Raw genomic sequence first — 16709 nt, forward strand, 5'->3', positions numbered from 1 at the left:
TTATATTAACTTGCATTACCAAACTTCTGAAGATGACATTTTCTGAATGTTATTTATTCATATATATTATTCATATATTTATAAATATCCTATAAACCTGAGATAACCTTGACAAGCTGTATATTGTTGGAAAGGTCTGGGAATGTAGTTTTCATATTTCAAAGCCATTTAATGATAGAAATTTAGTAGTGCCAGTAATTTTGTTACTTGTCACTGACCCCGTAGGAGTAAATATTCATATATATTCATAATTCTAATTTTCTTCAAATAAATCGATGAATCTTCAATAATCTTGACAAACTATATAACGTTTGGAAAGCTCTAGGAATGTAGTTTTCATATTTCAAAACCTTTTGGCATTTAAAACAATGCACAGACAGTAATTTATTAATTTGTGACAAGATAATGCAGCTAAACGTTGACACCTTGTGGCCTTCGTTGGTAAAACCACTAAAAGTAGCTTGAAATTTGGTTCAGAACTTTATGAGACTTGTGCCTTTATTGTTGTGGTGTTTTGGGAGTAAAACATTTAAATTTTTATATACATTTGGTTAGAGAGTATATACTTTATTGCATTATTTTTATTATTTCAAATAAATATAAACTGTGATAACTATTTTTTTATATTTACAACTTCACAAACACTTCAGTGAAACACTCTAAATCGTCTTCTTTAAAACAAGACCAAGAATTTGCTGCTTGACCAAAGAATGCCAGAGTTATAGTAATTTGAAGGTGCATATCACATTTTCAGGGGGGGGGGGTGACAGTTAAAGGGTTAAACTTTTCTTTACATATAAACAGAGCTCAAATTGCATTTTCCTAATCTCTTTTGATTGACAGGATATATCGGCCATGACTAGCGGCTGTTTTTAAACTATCATCCGATAGCTGATGATGTGAATAATTGCTTTTATCGAACGATATGCATTATTGGCCGATATATCGATGCATCTATAAAAGTAATAATGCTAAATAAAAATGTAAGCAGATAAGTGTCCTGTGCACAGCTTAGTGTTATTTGTCAAAGGTGTGCTTAATGATGTACTATTACTGTATTTGTTTCCATAACCGTTTACATATAAACCTGTAGTTGCACACATCATGTTTACAAAACTCACATTCTTTCTCAAAGTCTGTATTATGTAAACATTTATTATGTTCCACCATTTTTAGGTGGAATTTCCCCTTAAGAAAGAAACCCATAGCTATGTGTGTGTTTATTTATGTATAAAAGGCAGCCCTCTCAAGCTCTTGCTCTCTTATCAGCTTATCTAAACTTGTAAAGTAATTGATAAGCTGGCAGGTGATAGGCAAGGAGTATAAAATAGGTTAGTAGGACAGCGTAAGCCAGTGTAAACACAATGTTAGTGGTGCTTGCCCATGTGGACGGTTGAGTTAAGAGTGGTTGGTATCTGCAAACTGGACCAAGACTAAAAACTAAAAACAACTCTGCTTTCAAGTTTCTGTAATTGTTTGCAACTTAATGCATTACATTTTGTCAATTTTATATTCATAGTTACATGTTTACTTTTTTATGTTGCACATCATTGTATATAAATTGAAGACCTTCTTGCGATTTTCTCTCATGCAGCATCATCCGAAAGCAAAAAGTGTTTGTTTTGTAAATAAAGAAATATTTAATCTGTAAATATTTAAGGTACGATTGAAAATATGAATGAATGAAAGTAAGCATTTTAGTACATGCTCCAGTATCTCACATCCACTCCACAGTACAAACCCTCAGATGTGGCTAGAAAAGAGCCATGAGTGTGTTTACAAATGTTAATGCTTTACTTAGATCAAGGTCACTTATATAAACTGGTCTTCAGGATCAGTTTTCCAGTGTGCACATACTCTTTGCCGGTGTGGGTTTGCAGGCCAGTATCTCTTATGCTAATCGGTCATAAACCATTTTATTAACTAAGCACATATGCACATGCATTCAAACAATGTAAATGACAGTCCTCCTGTATGATGCCTCGTTTCATTCAGGTTTTACACCTTTAAGAAAAGCTAGCCGTGGCATATTTCCGACACTCTTAAAAATAAAGGTTATATAAGGGCTCTTCATGGTGATGACACAGAAGAATCATTTTTGGTTAAGAACATTGCCTCTTTATCACCATCTTTGTTTAAAATATAAAACTGACGAGTTACTTGTGATTACTTTGTTTTTGTGGGTTGAAATTAAATGATGTCGAAAATAGACCCGACAGCTCACATTATTCATATTTTAAGCTTACTTTTGTGAATCGGGGTAAGGTAATGGTTTTACATTAACTTTGAAAAGAACTTGCGCAATAAATGCACATGCACAAATGCATAATTTTATCTTAGTGCCTATCGGTACACAAGAAAAGTGTTAAAAGATAAAAAGTTGGCACAGTGCAGTACAGATGCATAATAATGCTTTTTTATTTGCATGTTTCAATAAAGACAACAAATATGCATTATTTCAAAAACTTGGCAATTTTATTTACAATTCAAGTCAGTCACATGCAACATATTTTAATGAATACACACAAAATTAGCAAAAAAAGCATCTTTGCATTTTTTCTCAAAATGTTGATTAAATATACAAAAATATAGTTTACAAATACTGTACAGAAAATATTCTGCTGCAGAATTCTTACTTTTACAAACATGTTCGTGAGATTCACAAACATTAGCAGTGTTAAAACAAGACTGTGCTGAGAAGGGATGGGTAACGCTATCTCATAGCAATTCCTACGCATTTTACAAGGTAGTTAATTTAAGTATGAATTCGTATGTCCACATTTTTGTACAATTTGCTTCTTTCCAGGTGATGTTGGGGTTTTGTTATTGTTTTTATGGTGTAATACATCTGAATTCTCGTGAGATCAGGCTGGATGGGGCTCACACATGTGTGAGGTCACAATGGAGGGAATGGTAAGGAGGTGGGGCAAAATTACAGTTGTGGACAAAATATTGGCACCCTTGGTAAATATGAGCAATTAAAGCGATCAAAATATTTTTCCTTTTGAGCTTTAAATAAAACAATAACAGAAATACAATGTTTCTGTCAAGTAAAACCAAAAAAGCGGGGGTAATATACAATAAAATACAGCTGGATCTTTATTGTTGTGAACCTACTTTTAGGTCCTGGACATCTTACTCAGATACATGGCATTATGGATTATATCAAATACCTTCAGAGAAAAAAAAGCCAAACTCGACTTGCTCTTTGTATTTGCTGAAATTGTATTTTTGTGATTAAATAAAAGATAAAAAGGAGAAAAAAATTCAATTTATTTTTCAAGCTTTCTTTGGACATATTTACAAAGGGTGCCAATTGTATGTAATGAGGCATGAGGCAAAAGTTTAGTGTGGGTAAGAAGAGGCAATATCAAGAAGAACTAAGGTGAAGGAACAAGTGGCATATTTTAAGGTGTTTGTCAATGGCTTTGGAATATTCGCGAACCTACAGCGTATACATTGGCAGTTCAGCTTTAATATGATGTATCAAATCATTTCAGAAATCAGTATTGATGTTCAAATTGTCATGCACCTTAGTAGACATTAATCCAGTTCTATTAAAATGACTAATGCTTTACAATCATGGTGCCAATCTCTACCTAACAGCCATTAAATAAAAACACATCTTCACTTGGTATAAAAAAACAGAAAACTACAAATTTCAAAGTCAAAATTTGGTTAACCAGATATGGCACTTAGCAAAGCTCAATATGCAGAGAAAAGCTATAAGTTAGTTTATCACTTATGATTCTCACTATCCTTTAGGACTACCTACCAAGTTTGCTAAGTTTAGTTCACGTTTTTTTAACAATGTCCACAAAAACAGACTTCCTTTGCCCAAACCTCATTATCTCTAAATTAGGGTTGTTAGAAATAACTAACGAAATGTTAGAGGTTTTACATTGTTGCACACAATAAATAAAACAACTGCCTCATCTTCAGTTCCACCTCTATCGAGGCACCAATACAACTAAAACCACCAGGTATGAAAAGTGCAGTGACGTAACTTTCGATTTTAACTACTTTCACATTATAATGACACAGTCAAACCACAGCTCTCTACACGCATACATTCATTATAAGAGTAAATCTTTGTACATCTTTAAGACCTGCTATGGTAAAAAGCCAAATATATGATCCTAATTTAGGACTCTGAATTTAACAATATGCATTCATGATAAGAATTTACAGAAAGAAACCCTCAGTGTTTTACACAAGTGTGAAAATGTACACATGTACCAAAATGTACCAGAGCCAACAAAAAAGAAAACATTTTTTTTTAGGCAATATCGATGTTACAACAGTATCCTCACCTACACAGCAAATGCAAAAAATAAATTGAACTAAATAAGCTAAACTGAAAATTTGAGATACTGTGCTTGGTGGGTAGTTTGTTTGCTAATAAATGTGTAGTACATGAGTCCCCCATGACCAGATCGCACTTTGAATCAAAACCACCAGCACAACAATTGTGCCGATTTAGTTGTGGGTTTATTAAAACCATACTAGTTATTGTTTTAACAACTACTTTTAACTATTTAACTTTTAACTCCCCAAACCCCACTCCATATACAATATTATACATATGCACCGATATTTTAACGTGGAAGGCACAGAGACCCAGCATGCCATGAAAATTAGCAGTACTACTATAGAATGGGGAAAGAGCCAGAGCTTCCATTCTATTACAGAGAATAAAGAAATCTGCTGACCGCATGCACCCGCTGGCTCTGAGCCGAGACCAGTACTGTCTCTATGAGTGGTGGTCATTGATCGTAATTTAATAAAAAACGAATCAGTGTTGAATTGATTAATTGATAGACTAAAAGATTCTGGAATGATACTAAACTAGACACTTTGTGTCATCTACTATAGGTCTATAATGAGAGTATTCACCAATCCTTATGACGTCAGGTCAGGTTAGTTTGTTTCTGTAGCGCGGCTATTTGATCGGCTTCACTAGAGCAGCATTTCATTTATTGATATTTGTTGGATACATCTTATGCCAAGTAACTACGCTTTTCTATCTAATCAGAAAGATATGGGGTGCTACAGTATAAGAGACAGAAGAAATACACACAGCCATACATAAAAGGTTTGATGCTTTGCATCGCATCACAGTTCCATGGAAGAAAATTCCACGCAATAAAAAATCAGATTTGAATGTTAGGTGGAAAACAGTATAAAGATTTATAGACCAGCAGTATCTGAGTCATTTAACCTAATTTAATATTTAAATTTATTAATGCTTTGGGCATATTTTGTTCACTTTAAAGTTGATTTAAAAAATAATAATTTTGAAATTGAAGCCAGAAACTATATACTAACTAACTTCACAGGGAAAAAAATAGTGCAAACAGGTTTAGTTACCTGGATATTGGAAAATATATTTAAATGACTGCCCCTAATATACAATGGGAAAATAAGTATTTGACACATCAGCAACTTTATCAGTAAGGGGACCTCCAAGTGGGCCACCGACACAAAACTCCCACCAGATGTAGCCATCAAGCCAAACACTGAACCCATACAAAGAAATCAGAACATCCAAGTATACAAGTTGAATCATAATAAGAATGGGCCAGAATCACTCCTGAGCAATGCAGACGACTGGTCTCTCCATACAAGAGGGGTCTAGAAGCTGTAATCACCAACAAAGGCTTTTCTACAAAGTATTAAATAAAGTGCATTCAATACTTAATCCCTGTGCAATTTCACTTTAGTTATTATGACTCAACTTGTATACTTAAATGTTCTGATTTCTTTGTATGAATCGAACACTTGGCCAGATGGCCACATCTGGTGCAAATGTTGTGTCAATAGCCCACCCAGAAATCCCCCCACTGACAAAAATGCTGATGTGTCAAATACTTATTTTCCCCACCAATATTTTCATGTTATTTGGAATAATCAATAGAAAACTAACTATAGTCCAATTTAGAGCATTTTAAAATTGTCTTAGCATTTTGGGGTATTACGAAATATAGTCTTGGACCAACTGTAAGAATTCGTACGTATTTTACGAAGTGGGTCCTCCGTATTATCCCACTCATGTGACGTTGTGTTAGGGACGGGTTTATATAATTATAATCGCATTTTTGTTCGATTTACTTCATACGAATTTGCCAACATATTTGTAAAATATGTAGCAATTACTGTGAGATCAGGGTGAACATTACCAAATGTGCATGTTTGTGTGTATTTAACACAGCTCGTATTTTTAAGCATTTCAAACACAAAGACTTCCACAGTAACAGTTCAAATATTGCTGGGCCACAACCGGACCCTCATAAGACAAATTCTGTACACATTATTGTTTTGGACACCAGCTAAAGGTCTTAGTGATGCACATGTTACCGATACAGCCCTGTAGTCTAATTTTTACTCAATTTCAGAGTCCTAGATCATTGTTCGAAGGCAGCACTTACAAATATCACTAATAATAGGCTGTATTTGTGACTTTTGTTCATTAGCTGGTACTAAATTAATTTCTACCGACTATCAAGACATAAACACAATCAAACATACATACATATACTGTACAATGGAGAGCTGTTGTCCCTTAAATATACATTATAAAGTTACCGTCCCTAATCATAATACAAAACTCACTTTTTGCTCTGTGGCTCTGTGTACATTAACAAAAGGAAATCAAATTTAAAATAAGATCTTGCTACTATCATATGTAACTAGGCTTGCGTTTAAAATTGTTTAAAGTGCTTGTTAAAAAAAACATTAGTTAAAAAAGTTGTGTTTTGTTATTTTTTTCAGTTCTCAGTATTTTTTGCCCCTTACTAATATCTTCAAAAAAGTGCTTTGGTGTGGAACGGTAATTATAAACATGTTGACTCAACTCTTCTTCATTATCCCACAGAAAAAAAACAAACCCAAATAAAAGAGATTGTGTAATTCAACTACTACTGTACATTTGTAAGTCCTTGTAAAGTCACCAAGGCAGAAAGCGAACAGAGGCAGGTCAAAGGTGACTGTGGCTCCGGGCACAAATCCTGCAGGCTGTCATTGGATATGAACGTGTACCTGTACAGAAGGGAGTCTCTGAAGGTTGAGGTGGTCACTATTTTAAGGAAAAGCAGGAGGGGCTACACCATGTTCTCCACTCCAGGCAGAGGTTGCTGCGTCGGGGGCATAGGTTCGGACATGCTTTGCTGCTGAGCCAGCTGTAGGACGGGCATGTTGCACAGCGGGCAAACCTTCCTCACCTCCAGCCATTTAATAAGGCACCTGAGAGCGACACAAAAAGATGAATGTAGAGGATGAAAGGAGAACTAAATAATGATGTGACTGTAATTTCCCAGATCACCAGTGAAACTGTGTGGCAGTATAAAATGTGATCAATCCCACTGTTCTTGTAAAACTACCTACTACAAATACATTTTCTTCTTTTATCAGCAGAAATATTTTGACCAATTTTTTTTTATCTTTTAATAAATTATGTAGACCACTAGCAAACTTCTTGTAATATGATGGTGTTTCTTTACAGGGCTCTCTGGATATTTAAGCAGAGTGGGAAGGAAGCCCATGTGGAAAGTGAAACTGATCTTAAATCCTGATTGACGCTCATCCCTGAACTGATGAATAATTCACTGTAAGCACAGATCTATTTTAGGCTCGATCAGATAAACAAACAGATCTATGATACAAGAGACCCTTTTAACCACTTATAGAGTCTACAGCATGTAGATTTATAGCTACATTACTTTCAAGTGCCATATAAAACCGGACCAAAACCAGTACACAGTTATCTAAATATACTGCATAAAATTATAAATGGTCCAGATTCATTTAGTTGTTCATCGCTGGGCTGAGGGAGTGAGGGGAAGTGGAGGGGGAATATCTGTCACATATTTCGTCAAAGTGTGACATGCAAAATCATATGATATACATACATCATATGATTTAGTGATGTGTTATAATAGGAATTAGGTCAGTCTGAGTCTTTGTAGTCACAAAACGCTAGACCCTCACATCGAAATCTGATAACACAGATCACGGGAGACACATTGGAGCAATGTGTTTTGGCTTAACTCTTCTTATCAGATGACAAGAGACAGCTGTTAACAGGACCTAGTTTAACTCTTTCCCCACCATTGACGAGGTTTAACTCGTCTATCAACTCTTTCTCCATCATTGACAAGTTATCTCGTCAATTAAGAGAAAACATTTGCATAAAAAAGTGTTCCTGATGAATTTTTATGTTAATCTGCAATACCATGATTATCCACTAGGCTTACTCAATTTATTAAAAAACTGAAGCCAAAACGTTATTTACTCATTTTAAACTCTGTGTATGTTTTGATAATCATTCTGAATCTGATCTCTAACAAAATTCTTTCAGAAAAATGCAATTATGTCAGCTTTTTGCTAATAAAATTGTATTTTTAAAGAGGAAAAAAAACATATTTAAGAGTTGAGAAAAAATATAGATAGGATGAAAAGTTTTTTCCCCGTTTTGTTTGTTTATTGTTTGCTTGAAAGCAAAGGGTCTGTTCTTTCATTTGATATATTACAGATGTATTGTATGCAAATATTTTTAGAGGAAAATTTTCCTGGAATGCATTTTGTGAAACTTTTGTGAAAATCACAAAAATGCGGGCGAGCAACTTTTCAAAAAATGGCTCCTAGGGAAGGAGTAAAGAAAAAACGCTTCCCTGCCAATGACGAATATGTATGGCTTTCCGCAATACCGGTATTATCCACCAGGGGTGCTCTCAGACTAGGGCAAACAGCTGTATGTCCGTGTATGTTTTGAGGATAACTCTGAATCTGATCTCTATCAAAATCCTTCACAAAAATTTAATTATCTTGAGTTTTTGCTCAAAATTTGGTGTTTTTGAAGAAACCAACCCATATTTGAGAGGTGATACAAAGACAACAAATGAAGGTAGGATGAAATGTGTTTTTTTTTTTTTAAAGCAGAGGGTCTGTTTTTTTCATTTGATATTGTATGGTTATAAAATTAAAGTAGAACATTTTCTGGAAGGCATTAAACTTTTGTGAAAATCATGAAGAATGATAAAAAAAACATTTTTTAAAAGAGTTAAAAGCCAATTTTTGTTACATTGACCAAGTTAACATCAAAGATCAGATTTTCATGCTTCCTTTAAAGCACAAGACTCTTTTGAACATCATTATATCATGCTGAGATTACATGTATCATAAAGTTTTGCCTAAACTTGTTTAGTCCATGACAACTCCAGTGTGTGCTGTCACTGCAGCAAAACTTGTGAGGGAAATATAGGGGGTCATCACAAGTAAAAAAGCATCAATTTGCCAAATTATGGTTTACTTGAAATCTAACAATGTCAACAAACTTCTGTAAGGATAGGGTGTATTGCTATAATTATAGTTAGGGATAGAAAGAATATAAGTCTATAAGAAGTCCTCACTAATGTAGTCAAAAAACCTTTGGAAGCAAACTGAATTGTAAAGGGCAGAGAGCATCTGCCCCTATGACAAGAGTCCAAACTTTACTGTGACATTTACTCTGACATACTGTAGAAACAAGTGCTAATGTCTCACTAACCTTGCATTGTACGGGTAAAATTTCAAACACTGCCTCAAACAGGAAGATCCATCCCTTACTCAACCCATTGGCCGGCCAATCACACGCAGCAAAACAAACTTTAATTTGTTGCAACTACTACATCACAAATTTACATTTATGTACAGTGCATTACAAGGTATACATATGTTTTATCAGTGTTTGTGTTCCCCTGTCAAACCCATGACCTTTGCCATGCTAACACAATGCTCTATTATTTCTGTATACAGATTTGCTGTTGGACTGTTAAAGCGAAACTAAGTTTCTTCCTCTTTAAGAAAGCAACAACTGCCAGAATACTCACTTTCTGTGGAAAGCATGTTTACATGGGCAAATTCCCAGCTCATCTTTCTGCTTGAACTCCTCCAAACAAACCGCACAAATCTGGGGAGAGAAAACAATGCGTTTAAATCAACAGTCAAAGAATAAATCTAAACATCACTGCACTCACTGAAGGAAACTCTGTTTCAACATTTGCATTTTCATTCATGTGTAAGCCAGTAAGGGCAGATCGCTGACAATGTCCTCCTGGCTTTATTTGCAATCTAGCTGTAAAATGTAGCACATGAAGATCTAGATATGGTCTTCTATCTCAAGAAATAGCAACATTTTATGGACCCAGAATTCACTGGATTTTTTTTCTGTTGAACTTGTCTAGACATGGAGCTATGAAACACTTTGATTTACAACCCGTCTCATGTTAGACAGCAGAATGCTATAAACTTTTTAAACTAATTAAACAATGATATGATGATGATATGATTATGAAAGCAATATGAATTGTTGCATAAGTCAACCAGATGGTTCCTTTCAAAAATTCAAGAGGAACGCACAAGAACACAAACTTTAAGGTTGTCTACTTTATTTGCTTATTTAATTATGTGATATACAGTATATTACCCAAGCCATAGGCCATAGTGATAAAGTGCTCGAGCCCCCACCAAAATGGCAGAGCCCACCAAAAATATCAGATAATTAATTTCAATCAAAAACATTTTTGAAATTTGGGAGCCTCTCTGATTGGTGGATCTCACCAGAAAGGTGGATCTCGACAATGCTTTGATGAATTAGCAGAATAAGGGGCGCTTCACATTTCGCATCTAAAACCGCACTCAACCGCGCCTTTCTCTTCCTTGCCAAAGCACCCCGTAGCGTCTGCGGTTGCTAAGCAACCTAACATTGTGCCAAGCACCCACTGACGTAAAAAGAAATTGGAGCCTAGAAAATAAGCAACAAATTATCAAATTAAACTTTTTTATGTTTTGTTAATGTCGCTATGCATTTTGTGTTAGCATGCTAATTAAAGCTAAGCTAACAAATGCAAGGTAAAATACAATGTGTTTAGTCAATCTTGAATTCTTTCCCAAAAATATCAGATATGCTTAATTCATTTTAATCAAAAATGTTTTTGAAATTTGGGAGCCTCTCTGATTGGTTGATCTCGCCAGTTGGAATATCTACAATGCTTTGATGAATTAGCTGAATAAGGGGCGCTTCACATTTCGCATCTGAAACCGCACCCAAGCGTGCGTTTCTCTTCCTTGCCAAAGCACCCCGTAGCGTCTGCCGTTGCTAAGCAACCTAACATTGTGCCAAGCACCCACCAATATAGAAACAAATCTGCACCTACAAAATAAGCAACAAATGATCAAACTAAACTTTCTGTGTTTGGTTAATGTCGCCATGCATTTTGTGTTAGCATGCTAATCACCTTGAAAGCTAAGCTAACTAATGCAAAGTAAACTACAATGTGTTTAGTCAATCTTGATTTCTTTGCCAAAAATATCAGATATGCTCAATTCAATTTAATCAAAACCTTTTTTGAAATTCGGGAGCCTCTCTGATTGGTGGATCTCGCCAGTTAGAATTTTTACAATGCTTTGATGAATTAGCTGAAAAAGGGGCGCTTCACATTTCGCATCTAAAACCGCACACAACAGCTCCTTTTCTCTTTCTTGCAAAAGCACCCCATAGCGTCTGCTATTGCTAAGCAACCTAACATTGTGATGTAAAAAGAAATCAACACCTACAACATAAGCAACAAATGATCAAATTAAACTTTTCTGTGTTTGGTTAATGTAGCTTTGAATTTTGTACAGTTAGCATGCTAATCACCTTGAAAGCTAAGCTAACAAATGCAAGGTAAACTACAATGTGTTTAGTCAATCTTGATTTCTTTGCCAAAAATATCAGATATGCTCAATTCAATTTAATCAAAAACTTTTTGAAATTCGGGAGCCTCTCTGATTGGTGGATCTCGCCAGTTAGAATTTCTACAATGCTTTGATGAATTAGCTGAATAAGGGGCCCTTCACATTTCGCATCTAAAACCGCACCCAAGCGTGCCTTTATCTTCCTTGCCAAAATCCCCATCTAGCGTCTGCCGTTGCTAAGCAACCTAACATTGTGCCAAGCACCCACCAACGTAAAAACAAATCTGCACCTACAAAATAAGCAACAAATGATCAAACTAAACATTTTGTGTTAGCATGCTAATCACCTTAAAAGCTACGCTAACTAATGCAAAGTAAACTACAATTTGTTTAGTCAATCTTGATTTCTTTGCCAAAAATATCAGATATGCTTAATTCATTTTAATCAAAAACGTTTTTGAAATTCGGGAGCCTCTCTGATTGGTGGATCAATGCTTTGATAAATTAGCTGAATAAGGGGCACTTCACATTTTGCATCTAAAACCGCACCCAATCATGCCTTTCTCTTCCTTGCCAAAGCACTCCGTAGCGTCTGCCGTTGCTAAGCAACATAAGCGTTGCATAGCATTGTGTCGAGCACCCACCGACATAAAAAAATCTGCGCCTACAAAATAAGCAACAAATTATCAAATTAAACTTTTTTGTTATTGTCGCTATGCATTTTGTGTTAGCATGCTAATCACCTTGAACGCCAAGGTAACCAATGCAAAGTAATCCACAATGCGCCTAGTTGATCTTGATTTTTCATTGTCACAAATGTATTCACAAAAGGCTTCTTCTTCGATTAGATAAAAACATAGCTAGGGGAAAGGACACTTATTACACCTTGTTATAGTAACACATTATTGCAAACGTGACTGATACACTGGACCTTCAGGATAATATATGTTCTGCACAAAGTAAATAATTCATTAACCTACATGTTGAAAGCAAACATGGAAACAAAGGAAATGAATAACTGTAGTAATTGTAAGAGAACAAAAGGTGTTTCAGATAAACAGTGCTTATCGTTGGTGTAACTACAGTTCTATACAATTCTGTGTGTGTCATTTAACAATATAGTTTGTATACAGTGATTTAGGTGTCATTGACTCCTCAATAGCCAAAGGGTTGGAAAATGACTGAGACACATCAGTTCTCTGTTAAACATGAGCAGACGTCTCAGCGTAAATTACTGCTGAATACACACTGCTGGGTTTTGTGAGAGAAGAATGGCAAGATGGGACAAAAAGGCCCATGTGTTTTTATGTGTGTATTGCTTCTTGTGTTCTGCACAAAATCGACAATGGGTTAATTTGATTGTTTTTATAGGCCAATGTGTTATACATGTCAGACATTATGTGTCATCTCAGTTCATTATTAACACAATATGTGAACAATAAAGGCAGTGTCATTGTTATCAAAACACTAAAACCAGAAGTGCAGAACAGCGAAGGTCATCTTTTGCCACTTTTTTGCAAGCAATTCCTTATTTTCCATTGTATTTGGTTTGATCCATTCACATACATCAGTAAGTAATTCTTACAATTTAATTTAAATATATAGTATTCAATATATTTTAGTCCCTAAAGCTCTCGTTCGAGTTTTATTAACCAAGCAAAACCTGCTCTCTCTCTCATTTGGCACTACAAGAATGTAATTATAGGCCATTATTGGTGTCACCGTGGATTGCTATGCATTATTGACATTCCTGCTCTCTATCCCTTCCCTTCTCTATGGCCTTTTGAATTGAGCAATTCAAAGGCCTCCCGGGGTGCTTTTAACAAACGGAAATAAACCTTTACATCCACTGCTCGGCCATGTTCACTGCGCCACTCTCATCCATGTGATCTATCACCCAGAGAAGTGCAGCTACCCGTGAGTCCTACAAAATACAAACCTTGCGACTTTATTTCTGTCACTGCCGCAGAATTACGCATGATTAATTGTACTCAATGACACTGTGATATTTATGTCCGTGTTGCCAAGCAGAGATCTATATTAAAGTCATCGGGAGCCTGCATATATACGCTAGATTTTTGCACTAGTGCAATGTCAATCATCTGTTCACAAACTGAACAATGCGTCTGTGTCTTACAAGAACTTTATTTTCCGAGGGCTGAGATTATATATATTCGTATAACTCCTCACGTAGATCACGTAGCTTATGCGAGATCAAGGACAGGGGTGGGAGCACAGCGGGAAGCCTTATACGTATGCTTATGTAATGCATGTACATGTACAGCAGAGAGCTAAACATTTCTTGTATTGTGAAAATCTCTCACGCACACAATCATAACATTGTTTTTCCCAGTTGGACACGAAAACTGGCCAGCTAGTAGTCCACACCTCTTTATGCAAGACCTTTATTTATGTCTGAGCACACATGCAAATGGTAACCAGATTTATCACTATAGCCGACCGGACTTACTGCATGTTAAAATCCCAAAAATAAAAGCGTATTTTATTTGATTCCTAAGTGATGCTTACCTAGGCTTAAATAATGAAAATACAACATAACCTCTGAGTGAAAATTATTTCTACACCACGAGTGTTTGCAAAAAAGAAAAAATGAGGGGCGTCAGGAAATTCCAGGGCGGTGAGCTCTGGTGCCCCACACCTCAATATTGTCGCTGACATTTCATTAGCACTTACGCATGATGTCGGGACAATGGCCAACTAACACGGCAAAGATAGCAGTTGTATACGAGTGATCTAGGTGAAGGTTAAACATGTCATAGGCTATCTTTAGCACGATGTTATTAAACACAGGAGCACTGATATCCTTGTAAATGTCCTCATATTGGACATAACATGTCTTTTGGGTTTAACAGACCATATTCCGTAACCACTGACAGGTAAAATGTAACTGATATGTACTAATGACACGGCTGACATTGGTTACTATGGTTACTGTGTAACTATGCAGTGATGAAACTCATTCTCAGCCAACAGGCCATGTGAAAGAAGGACTGTGCTAATTCAATGGTCTGTCTTGTCGTGTCTCTAAACCAGCTGACTGACTGAAGTACAAACAGCAAACGAGCAAAATAATCTTATTAGCATGTATAGGAAGTGCTCAGTGTAGGTTTTTGCCAGTAAAATCCACCTAACTGAAGGTATACATTTACATACTGTATGAAGAGCTCAGATGTAAAAAAATAGATAATGATATTGACTTGGCACATATTACCGTATTTTCCGGACTATAAGCCGCTCCGGAGTATATGCCAGATCATTAAAAAATGAGTCATTAAAACGAAATAACATATATAAGTCGCAGTGGACTATACGTTGCGTTTATTTAGAAAATGATTTCACAAAATCCAAGCCAAAGAACAGACATTTAATCTGGAAAGGCAAGTTATTCAACTAAACAACAGCAGAGAGAACAGCAGGCTATTATTATCAGTTTATTAAACGATAAACCATAGCATACAGAACTTACCTGGAAGGTTATAGGCTAAATTAACCGAACAAACCAACTAGCGTGAAGTTCGCATACTCGTCATTCCACATTACAGAATCCATTGAATTACATAAATACAGGAGCAGCATAGCGGCTGTAGACGGTAATGTTGTCTCTTGCCTCATAAATGTCAAAATTAATTCATACTGACTTACAAGGCGCACCTGTCTGTAAGACGCAGCACCGGCCAATAGGGCTGCACGATAAATCGCATGTGTTTGTCACGCGCATCTCGTCAGTAATGCCGGTTCTTTGATTAGTATTAAATCGCCAACAGCTGTTTTCAGATGGAGCAGCTTTAACTACACAGAGCCGTAGTTCACTGACAAAAACACTGCTTATAGACCGAAAAATACGGTATACGTTAATCAAATTCTTTCACTTCAAATGCACCTAATCAACTAAATCATTCAGACATACCCTTGTTGGCAGAATTTGTTAAACACCACACCGTCTTTTTAGCAAAGACCTCTAAATGCACGTATGAAGAATTGAATGATGGCACATGTTTTTTACTGGGTTAAGATAGGTCAACCTAATAATTTTGAATATCGTACCATTTTTTTAAGCTTTTTTATTTCAAAAGGACAGTGAAAAAGTGGAGAGTTTTGGATGTACTTAGAGGGTTTTGCCGCGAAAGACAGTCAAATGTGTAAAATACCAATAAAATGACTAAATTGACATTTATGCAAATAAGGCATTTTAGTTAGTGACTAATAACTTTTTCATTATCACTGAAGTGAAATTACTGAACCTAAACATAAGAGCCTGATAATAAAAAAGGTAATTTACAAGAAAACCTGCCAGATGCACTTAGGGTTTTGCATCTGAGCTCTTTGTATACATATGAATAAGAATATCAGTGGGATACTCACCTCATGTAAGTTTAATTCTTTCACTTTTTCCTTTTGAATAACCTGTAAAATAAAAATAAATAAAAAAACATATTGATTACATTTAATGTTTAAAATGAAACAGAACAGAAACATTGCGAAGATCAGTAGATTTGCTCTATTTACTTTTATACAAAAAGAGTTAAGTTGTAATAAGGGACATAAAAACAAACCATGTCAAGTGTTTGAATAGATACCTGTTTGTATGCATAGAGTTCTTTGTGCGCCTGATGCCGCAACCTGGAAGAGAATATTCATTTTAGTTCAGTGCATGATACAAAAAAATTTAAACACCTGGAGAGACATTCAACAAAAAATCTAAACACCAAAATCGTCCATTTAAACCATGAAAGTGCAAAAAAGTCAAAGCCCTATCCATTTGAGGTTTCATCGGGTGTGTAAAAAGAAAAATGCAATGTTTGAGATTTCGGACCACTGTGCGTGAGCTGTTTATTTATTCCAGCTGCATATGGTCAACATCTGTTTGGATCTCATTTTTCATAATTTGATAAGATGTAGCTTTTAGTACCCATAAGGCACTGCTTCCGTGATGATGATCATTTAAAAAAACTGACTATATACTGTGTAATATA

At 35.6% G+C, this 16709-nt stretch overlaps 1 protein-coding gene across 2 annotated transcripts in view; it reads right to left on the reverse strand.

Moving 5' to 3' along the window:
- Window positions 1-2453: 2453 nt before the first annotated feature.
- Window positions 2454-16709, reverse strand: part of rnf24 (ring finger protein 24) — a 38960-nt gene continuing 24704 nt past the window's right edge. For both annotated transcript variants that reach the window (XM_055204785.2, XM_055204786.2), the window contains 4 exons: window positions 16314-16356; window positions 16099-16140; window positions 9867-9946; window positions 2454-7242 (listed from right to left, as the gene is read on the reverse strand). In XM_055204785.2, coding sequence (XP_055060760.1) covers window positions 7101-7242; window positions 9867-9946; window positions 16099-16140; window positions 16314-16356 — 307 coding nt within the window. In that variant the 3' untranslated portion in view covers window positions 2454-7100. The remainder of the gene's footprint in view (window positions 7243-9866; window positions 9947-16098; window positions 16141-16313; window positions 16357-16709) is intronic.

This window comes from Misgurnus anguillicaudatus, chromosome 3 (genome assembly GCF_027580225.2).
Source record: "Misgurnus anguillicaudatus chromosome 3, ASM2758022v2, whole genome shotgun sequence".
Classification (NCBI taxonomy): domain Eukaryota; kingdom Metazoa; phylum Chordata; class Actinopteri; order Cypriniformes; family Cobitidae; genus Misgurnus; species Misgurnus anguillicaudatus.